Source organism: Myotis davidii, unplaced genomic scaffold, assembly GCF_000327345.1.
Source record: "Myotis davidii unplaced genomic scaffold, ASM32734v1 scaffold497, whole genome shotgun sequence".
In the NCBI taxonomy this organism is placed as follows: Eukaryota; Metazoa; Chordata; class Mammalia; order Chiroptera; family Vespertilionidae; genus Myotis; species Myotis davidii.
Window position 1 is genome coordinate 44,756 of NW_006288434.1, and position 10,530 is coordinate 55,285.

Genomic DNA, 10,530 nt, shown 5'->3' on the forward strand with positions numbered 1-10,530 from the left:
ATTCTGAAATCACTTGGGACAGATTTCTAGATCCTATATAATAAAAGGCTAATATTCAAATTGTCCCCTCGACCAGGAGTTTGACCAGGGAGTGGTGCTGGCTGGCCAACCTCCCACATCCCCTCTCCCTAACCGGCCTGGGCTGATTGGCCCTATCAGGGTGGGCTGGTCAGACCCCACCTGTGCATGAATTCATGCACTAGGCCTCTAGTAGAGTAATAAAACCTCTCCCAAATTGTTATAATCCTAGGAGGCAAATGACTTCCATGACGAAAAATTGACATTTTAAAAATAAAGTGGCCATACTATCAGAAGTAATTAACTTTCATACCTATTTGCACACTAATTGACAGCCTTTTCTATCAGAGAGGTGAACCTTGTGTCAAGATTGGAGAAAAGGATACAGTATTCAAGCCTATAGAACTGCTGTATGAAAAAATGCATTCGTCTCACTGTAAGAACTTTCAGTGCTGAGCTCTGAGCATTTTATCTGGTTTAGTACATATCATAAATGGTTCTTTTTCGGTCCAAATGACCTATCTATCCCATCCTTTTAAAAAAAACAACAACTATACAGTGGGGCCTTGACTTACGAGTGTCCCGGCTAATGAGTTTTTTGAGATACCAGCTGTCTCTCGGCTGATTTTTTTTGCATTGAGTTGACAGAGTAATTTGAGTTAACGAGCTCCTTCACAAGCTCGGTCTAGGAAGGAATTAAACCCAAGACCCCGCTGTATATCAGTCTTTTCTTCTTTCTGCAAAGGAGGTTGTGTTATTAAAAAGAAAAGGTAATGCTTCTTATAGTATCCACTTATTTTATCTTTATACAACAATTTGAAAAGACTGTTATAAATAATCTATGAAATTCAATGTGTGTGTAGGATTAATGTGAAGATTTAAAAACTGATTGGACCAAAATGTTGACCATGGTCTTAATTTAATATGAGCTTAATTTAATATTGTTTATACAATAATTGAGACCTGGGGCTGGAAAACATGACTACTGTCATCCCCTTTATCTGGGCCTCAATTTTCTCATCTGGAAAATAAAGGTTGGATGAGGTGTCTTCTCAGGTCTGTATGGAATAGAGCTGAAGACAAAAGGAAAAGGCAACTTAGGATCTTTGCTCACTAGGACAAAAAGAGGCACAGGCTTCGAAGCAGACGGACCTGGGTTCAAATCTCAGATCTTATTTGCTTTAGGAAGTTAGATTTCATTGCACTCAGCTATAAAATGGGACCAAGCTATTTTGAGGGCTGATGAGGTTTAAATTAGAACACACCTATAATGTTCCTAGTACAACCTGTGCACATATTTTATGCTTCTATAAATGGTAGGACCATATTTTAAGGTGAAGAAAAACATAAGGCTGAGCGCATGATCGATCTAGCAATTTCCACTCTGGCACCTGGAGAAGAAAGGGAGCGAGCAGATCCCTGTCCTTTACCGGCAGAGATATCCCTCTGCCGTGATGAAACCGGAGCTGTCAGGGTCTAAAAAAAGCACCCCATCAGGGGGAAGGCACCACATCTTGGCAAGAAATGCTTCACATACTTTCATCGTCACCAAACACTCTTCCCACCCCACACCCTGCTTCTATTTAAATCCGAGGCACTCCACTGGTCCCCACTCACTTTTCGGGTGCCCAGGCTGTCAGCACGGAAGAGAAGGGAAGCATGACTACAGGAGAGAAAGGAAGGGAGGAGGGGCCAGCCAAGAGTGCCCTGCGGAAGATACACAGGGCCACCCTGGTGATCAACTTGGCCCGAGGTTGGCAGCAGTGGGCAAATGAGAACAGCACCAGGCAGGCCCAGGAGCCCGCAGGCTGGCTGCCCGGAGGGACTCAGGACCCACCTCAAGATCCTAAACCAGTGATACATCCCACTCCCCACCAGAAAGCCCAGAGCGCCCCCAGGTCTCCCTCCCTAAAGCCAGAGGGGCCAGGGGAAGGACCGAGCTCAGGGGAGGCCTCGGAGGTCTCCCCTATCAAAAGGAAAGAGGTGACCAAAACAGTTGTCAGCAAAGTTTATGAGAGAGGAGGAGACGTGAGCCACCTCAGCCACCGGTACGAGCAGGACGGCGGCACAGCTGGCCCTGGGCAGCCGGAGGATGACATCGACAGGATCCTCCACAGCCACGGCTCCCCGACACGGAGGAGAAAGTGCTGCAACCTGGTATCCGAGCTGACCAAAGGCTGGAAGGAGATGGAGCAGGACGAGCCCAAGTGGAGGAGCGACAGCATAGACACGGAGGACAGCGGCTACGGAGGGGAGACGGAGGACAGGCCCGAGCAGGACGGAGAGCAGGTGGCCGCTGCCCGAATCAAAAGGCCCTTGCCCTCCCAGTAAGTGCATTCATCCGTGGGCTTCTTGGACTACCACTGAGCCCAGCCAGCTCTGGGAGCCCAGTGAGCAGGGCAGTAGCACGGGGAAGTTAGAGTCTCAAAGACTGGCAGGCAGGGAGGGGCTGGGGGAAGGCGTGCCCCAGAGCTAGAGGGGCAGCGCCCAGCTCAGACAACGACCTTTTGGGTAGAGCGCCTCCACTAGGCTGTCTCTCCTTTCCCTTCGAACTCAACACTCAAGTGTTAGCCTCCACAAAAGTGAAACCACCAGAGAGGGTTGGTGGGTGCTTTGGGTAAAATTTTTAAAATCAATTGTATAATGAGTAACAAATTGGCTTCTCTGTAGAGGAAAGTGCTTGCTGGTAGATTGATTGGCGAGACCTTTCCTTTGTCCCAAATCCATCTGAATTTTATCAGGGGTCACATCTCCCCCAGTAGTGCCCATGGCACACAACTCCATGTCTCTCTGACCTGTAATCAGGTAGGGGGCTGCTATCTATCCAGAGCAAGCTCTCAAGTCAGACAGACCCAAGTCCAAATGCCAGCTCTACCCTGACTGTAGTCAATGACACTGTATTACATGCTTGAAAGTTGCTAAGAGTAGATCTTAAGTATTCTACACACATATACACACACACACACACCCTGATTATTTTTCTAATCCTATTTCTTCCTTTTTAAAACAATTTTATTGTTGAAAGTATTACATATGTCCCCCCTTTTCCCCATTGACCCCTTCTAGCCTGCACCCTTCACCCCCTCTGCCCCAGCCTTCACCACACTATTGTCTGTGTCCATGCGTTATACATACAAGTTCTTTGGTTATTAATCTCTTCCCACTCACCTATCCCACCTTCCCGCTTAGATTATTTCCTCCTTTGTAAAATGATGGCAACAGTAATCTCTCAGGATAAATTCTATTGTATTGAGAGAAGTAAAGGAGAGTAAGGCTGCCAAGTACTCAGCACAGTGCCTGCCATAATGCTCAATATATGAAAGCTGCTATTATTCAGGTAGATTCCATTATTTAGCACTTATTCAAACTTTCAGAAAGAAAGGCATCTGTAAACAAAGAGAAATGCTATTAAAGCTAGGTAATTCAAATACCACAATCCTAAAATATTTAGATGCTAAACATGTACATACACACACACATGTGTGTATACACAGACTGAAACTACCATACTTATTCAGACAAGAAACACACATGCTTTATTTTAAGACATGAACACCACCTCCATGTACTAGCAAGTCAGGATATCTCACTCCACAATACAGGATATCACAATATGGGAAAAGTCACTGATGTCATGAATGCCTTTAAACTAACTCCCTCAGGGAACAGTGAGATGTGTAGGTGTGCTTTTCAAGTTGTATGAAACAACCAGAAACTAAAGAACATAATTGGTTACCTAATTTGACAAAGAGTTGTCTTACAGTGTGTGACTTTACAAGTATTTTGAAGGAATTAGAACTACTATATTGCAAACTTTCAAGAAAAATGAAATGTCAAACAGATCATTTTAACAATCCCTTGTGCATTTAGTGTGCGCTATGGGTATTTTACATGCTTTTCCCTTTTAACGCTTATAATCCTAAGAAGAATTACCCCATTTTAGGCAGGAGAGCACTGAAGCTTGGAGGGGAAGTTTACCTAGCAGGTTAGTGACAAAGCTGAGACATGCCTGTCAGCCAATGCAATTCTTAGACATGGTGCCCACTCTCATGCAGAGCCTTGAAGATGTGACCAGAGATTTGGATTTGTGCTCTACTTATATTTAAGTAGGAATTCATAATCAGAAATAATTATTCTACCAGAAATACAGGCTGTGTGCGTGTGACTGTGTGTTAGAAAGAGAACAGAGCCCAACAGAATAGAGACTGAGCTTGGCACAGTGAAGAGCTTCCTGTCAGCACATCTGAATTGGCCAGAGGCAGGGAGGTGACAGCTGGGACCAATCTCCAATTCATGTACTCCCCTCTGGTATCTGTCTGAGCACTCTTCATATGTTTATCCATTCAATCCTCACAGCACTCTCATGGGGTAAGTATAATCATTACCCACACTTGATAGATGAGAACATGAGACAAAGGAATATTAGGGAATGTGTATCAGATTGCACAGCCCACTGGATTTGAACCCAGGCTTCTGGCTCTAAGCCCTCTCACCTGGCAGTGGGGACTTGCTGTCTCAGGGTTCCTGAAATCAGGCATGCGCATAGTCACCTTCTTAATGTGACGGAGAGGAGCTTAAGCTTTAAATGAGAGACAGATTTGAATCACAGTTAGGTCGGCAAATCCTAAATCTCTTTGTCCTCATCTAAAAATAGAGATGAGAGTTAGTTATTTTTATAATAATTATGTAAAGCAATGGACCCAGAGGAGTTACTGAATAAGTTATACTCATTCCAATGCAGGGGGCCAGCCTTGGTAATCCCAGCCAGCCCTTCAAGGTGCTATTAGGAGCTTGACTCTCAGGTTTGGCCAGCAGGGAGTGGGAATGAAATCTCTCCTTCCTTCTTTGGTTCCTTTCCCTCTGTCTTACAAGTACACAGGGAACCAAAATGTGTGCAGCCACAGCAGCTCTTAATGTCGCGGTTATCCTAACTGTGCTCAGAAGGCTTCAGTGGGAGCCTATGGGACTCTCAAATGCTGCTTGAGAAACAAATGTGGCATTAAGTAAGCCTATAGAAAAGGAGTTCTCACTTACTTTTAATTAAACATTCTTTCCCCATATCCAACAATAGGGAGAAAATTATGTATCATGAATATTTAAGTAGAAAGAGTTTTGTTGGTAGTTAATAGAAACAAACAAGTCACTTTTGGTAAAAAGGAGAGATATCCCTTACAAACAGTGGTTTTGCTAACTGGGGTTTTACTCTGAAGATGGTTTATAGTGTATCCTTCATTTAAAAAAATATTTAGCCTTTTATTGTATAGCCATGATTTGTTCATTCTAGCCCCTTTAGACAAAGGACATTGGATCCTTCTCCCATACAGAAATAGTGAAATATTAAAGAGCCAATCACTCATCCATCCTCTCCTCCAAGTTTTATTTAGTAAAAATACTAGTAGTTGAGCATGATGGTGTCATCTTGTAGCTATAGGAACCAACACACAGATAGTAAGGAACGTGTCTCAGTCAGAGTTAGTAAGTGATGATCTGGGAAGGCCGATGCCAGAGCTTGTGTTCTTAACCACCTGCTAGACTGATTCAGTAGAGAGCAGACACAAGGAATAAAATAGAGATCAAAGTGTCAGCTTAATTAATGGAACCCCAATAACTCCCAAACTGTAGGGGTTTGGTTCAACTATGTATATTGAAGGACTTTGATAAAAACAAAGGCAACAGTGTGGCTTTCTACTATTTGCTCTCCATCCTAGAGTTTAGAACCCCCTTTCCATGGACCCAAGGTCAGTTACCAACCTGCACGGAGAATCGCAGGCCTGGCTCTCAAACCTGGTTGATAACAGGAGAGCAAAATTATTATTATTTAAAAATATTTTTATTGATTTCAGAGAAGAAGAGAGGGGTAGATAGAAATATCAATGATGAATCATTGATTGGCTGCCTCCTGCACACCCCCTACTGGGGATCCAGCCCACAACCCAAGCATGTGCCCTTGACCGGAATTGAACCTAGGACCCTTTTGGTCCACAGGCCAACCCTCTATCCACTGAACCAAACAAGCTAGGGCAAATTATTGATCAAAGATAGTGACCCTACCTTTTGAATGCAGTCACCCTGCTTCTGATAAATGTGACCCTGTGGACGTCATGCTCCCATGATGTCTAATTGGCTATACTTCCTGTGGAAAAGAGCAAGAAAAGCGAAGCACAGAGAAGCAGACTATCCCCAGGACGTCCCTGAGAAGCTGGAAGGGAGAGCAGGAGTTCTTTGCTTTACTGACAGAGAAATGTTCCCGGGCAGCGAAGAGAAATCCTCCCTTCACAGGAGAGGCTAAGGGTGGGACAACCAGAGCAGATCTCTACCTTCCTGATAGAGATTCAAGACTTAGACCAGGAAAGTTCACCTCTAGGCCCCCTGACTCTGAGGCTGGTGATCCAGATGAGATCAGAGAGAGTGTTTTCCATGTCAATGAACTTGGTTAGGTTTGAAATATACCTTTAGGACTTTCATTTGCTATGGGTTTTGTTCATACTTAATAATTTACTCACATAATTATTGCACCAAAATGATAACATTGGTTCTCATATTCTCATCATGTAAGTAATGAGCCACATTCACATAAGAAAGCAACACTCAAACTGATGTCATTTTTAAAGTTGACAAATAAGGACTACATTTCAGAATTTATTTCAACGAATAAACTTAGACTTTCCAACATAGAATGCTTATAATGCCTAGTAGAATTAGCTACCTTGCACATACCAGGACAGGGGAAATTTTTATTGATCAAATATAAGGAAATTTGTTTATTGATAATGAAGAAACTAAAACGATAAATTTGGATTAAATATTACTATCTGCAATGTTGAATATTGCTTTGCTTCTTATAAATTTATACTAGAATGTCTTCCCAAATCTCAATCTAAACTATTATGCACATTTTTACTTATAAATTAAAACAGAAACAAGATAAACTGTATATTGATTCTTATATTCACTGACCAAGAAGATACTTAAGATGTAAGTTTTTCTAATCCTGATTTAAAACTGCTATTTTAAGACCTTTTAAAAACTGGAAAGACAAAAAGGATACAGAACCTTTGTGAGACAGAGAAAAATTTAATACTCATTAAAAGGTATATAGCTCTATTTTTAAAGTCTTGCTTATAGAACCAATTCATATATTTTCCTTCCCTCCTATTATTGAGAATTACAATTTAACAATATGACAAATACACATTAATATTTAAAAGGTGCTTCTTTTAGAAGATAAATGTTTTTCTTCTTCATAGATTTATAACCTCACCAACCCCAATCTTTTTTCCAAATGACATAGAATTTCAAAACTCAGGGAATCTAAGTTCCTAATTAAAATTAGAAGAAAAAAAAACTACTTCAAAGAATCAGAGACCCAGCTAAAATATGGTGAAACAAATTACCTCTGGATGCTAATCTGAGATTTTTCTTAATTTTTGCTTTCTCTAAATTATAAAATCAATATCATACCTAGATGAATTTTTTTAAAGATAAAAAAAATTATCATCTGAATACCAACATAATTATTTCCAATTTTGCATATACCATTGACTCCTTCAGCCTGGTGCATGCACATTTTACACAGTTAAAATCATACCACATATTCAAATTTGTACTCTGATTATTTTCATGAATATCTTTTTAGTGATTATTTGCTGTTTTTTTCTCATTATTGAATACCCAATACGTAACTAAAACAGTGTCTGGCACACAGTAGGTATCATAAATACTTTAATAAAGAATTAAAAAAAAATGTCAAAGTGCCCAAAAGCTCCTTAAAGGGAGGATGTGTTGTGTATTATACTATAGGACAGAACTATAGCTGGTGCTCAGGAGACAAAAAGTATGAGTTAGTGGATAATGTTTTTCTTTTCACTTTCTTCTGAAAACTTCCCAGCCTCAAATCAAATATATATGACCTTTGGGTTCTGCAGGGATGGCCCTGGGCTTGCTATTAAAGGCTACTTTTGTTCATGTGCTACAAAGAATAGCAGTGTGACATGGAGCAGTGTATTCCTAGTTTGAATTTTATTGTATTAGGGTAGGACTTTTGGAAACATAAAGAGTGGGAATTAATGAAAGTTCGCCCTCTAGTGGATGTCATTCCTATCTTGAAAACAATGCTAAAAAAAAAAGAAAAGAAAACAATGACCGCCTGACGTTTGTAGGCAAACTATGCATCTATTAGCCTCCTGCATTTGAATAACCAGAGTTCAGGAGGTGAGTCTGTATAGTGAGGAATACCCACATCTGAAACTGTTCCTGGGCTTTGAAAAGTGAACTGTGGGAGTTTGGGTAGGAGGGCTCCTTAGTTCAGGCCAGCCGTGCTCCTGAGCAAATTCAGCACTGCTCTGCCTCTCCAATCCCAATGCTTCCAGACAGGAGGCCACTTGGCTTTCAGGAGGAGGAAGGGTGGGTCACTCGTGAGGATGAGGAATACGAAGCTCTGGCTTTCAGATAGTCTAACAGATCATGTTTTCTCATGAAGGCTAAGGAGATCTAGGGGAAAAGTCTAGGAGATTAGAGATACAGAAAGGACAGGGAGGTCTTTTAAAGACAAACTGCCTATTTTAAAATTAGGCCTGCACCCAGGACACTTGCCAACGCAGTTATTTTTTTATAATAAAAAATGCATTCCAAATTGCAAGGACATACATACACATGTGACACATCTCCTTCCATGCCGAACGGCATCATGGCACAGTGGAAATAACTTTAGCCTCAGAATACCAGCACATTGTGTTCAATACATGTTACTATTGCTAGCCGGTGTCTTCTATCTATACAGCTTGATATTTTAAAATTGTGGCACACCACTGATACTAGTATAGATTCGATCTCATTAAAAATCCATAGATGAAAATCTACATGTAAGTGAATATTACAATGTATGTATGCTGATATAAGCCTTATTTGGGGGGAAATAGCTGGTTTTTGAAGTTCTACATAATGTAGTTTTATATACTTAACTAGAGGCCAAGTGCATGAAATTTGTGCACAGGTAGGGTCCCTAGCAGTTGCTGGCTGCTGGCCAGGGCCTCCCTTCCCTGGCTGCCATCTGGGGCCTTCCTTCATTCCATGCCACCCCTTGGTGGTCAGCACACGTCATAGTGAGTGATCGAACTCCCAGTTGGTTGAACTCCAGAGGAGACACTTTGCATATTAGACTTTTATATATATAGATACATTCATGATTCCAGTTTTAAAATGTTCTTAATATACAATTTAAGACACATGTATTTGCATTACATTTGTGTAAGGAAGCTTTTCTTAAAATAGTTTAGTATTATTATTTTATGGTGCTTAAAATCTTACTGTTATTTAGATAAAATAATCTAGAAGGCCATACACCAAACTAAAAACAATGGTATTTTTCTTCTTTCATTTCTAATTTCTTCGTATGATGTTTATATGTTTTTTTCATAATGGAAAAAAAAGGGACTTACGTTATGATGCATTTGTGCAGGAAGCACACGAGAGAGCAACACTTGTGTGGTAAAATAATCAGTGTGTTGATCCTTCACACTTTTTCTCCTTTAGGGCAAATAGATTTACGGAGAAACTCAACCGCAAGGCCCAACGGAAATGCAGTCAATTGCAGGACCTGAAAGGAAAATGGCAACAGTGGGCTGATGAACACATACAATCCCAGAAGCTCAACCCTTTCAGTGAAGAATTTGATTATCAGCTGGCCATGTCCAACCGCCTCCACAAGGGAGACGAAGGCTACGGCCGTCCCAAGGAGGGAACCAAAACAGCCGAGAGGGCCAAGCGAGCCCAGGAACACATCCATCGGGAAATTATGGACATGTGCTTCATTATCCGCACAATGGCTCGCCACAGACGTGATGGCAAGATCCAGGTCACTTTCGGAGATCTTTTTGACAGATATGTTCGTATTTCAGATAAAGTGGTGGGCATACTCATGCGTGCCAGAAAACACGGACTGGTGGACTTCGAAGGAGAGATGCTATGGCAAGGCCGAGATGACCATGTTGTAATTACTCTACTCGAGTGAACCTTCAACAACAAAAGCCAAACTTGACCCACTATTGTCTTAATGCTAAATGCTAATTTAGTCAAATTAAAATGCAAACTGTTCTGTAATAAGTAGGATATAATAAACAACTTTTACATGAATGACTTCTGGGTACTCTATTTCTGAGGAAGTTTGAAGATTTTTGATAAAGCACACACAAACATTTGAAATTCTACTTATCCTTTTAGGCAATAATATTTGGCTATTCATTGCAGACATTATTATAGGTCTTTAATGAAATAATTACTACCACTAAGAAGAGTGCTGAGTTTAGGTACATATCAGCAGTACATATTATTATGTCATTTTTCAGGAAAAAAAAAGAATTCCATTAAGTTTGGCAAAACAAATCTTAAAACTTTTCTAAGAAGCTTGACTTTGTATTATTTTAATCATAGTATCACTTACAAAATAGGCACACAAGTAAAAAATTAAGATTTCAAATAAAGTAATGAAATTGTTCAAATTTCTCTGTGGGCTTC

General features: G+C 40.8%; 1 protein-coding gene across 1 annotated transcript; it reads left to right on the forward strand.

The window, feature by feature from the left end:
• Positions 1-623: 623 nt before the first annotated feature.
• Positions 624-10,152, forward strand: ABRA (actin binding Rho activating protein). The gene is made up of 2 exons (XM_006760243.2): positions 624-2,345; positions 9,550-10,152. The coding sequence occupies exons 1-2, from the start codon at positions 1,678-1,680 to the stop codon at positions 10,025-10,027; spliced, it is 1,146 nt and encodes a 381-aa protein (XP_006760306.1). The 5' UTR covers positions 624-1,677; the 3' UTR covers positions 10,028-10,152.
• The last annotated feature ends 378 nt before the right edge of the window (positions 10,153-10,530 follow it).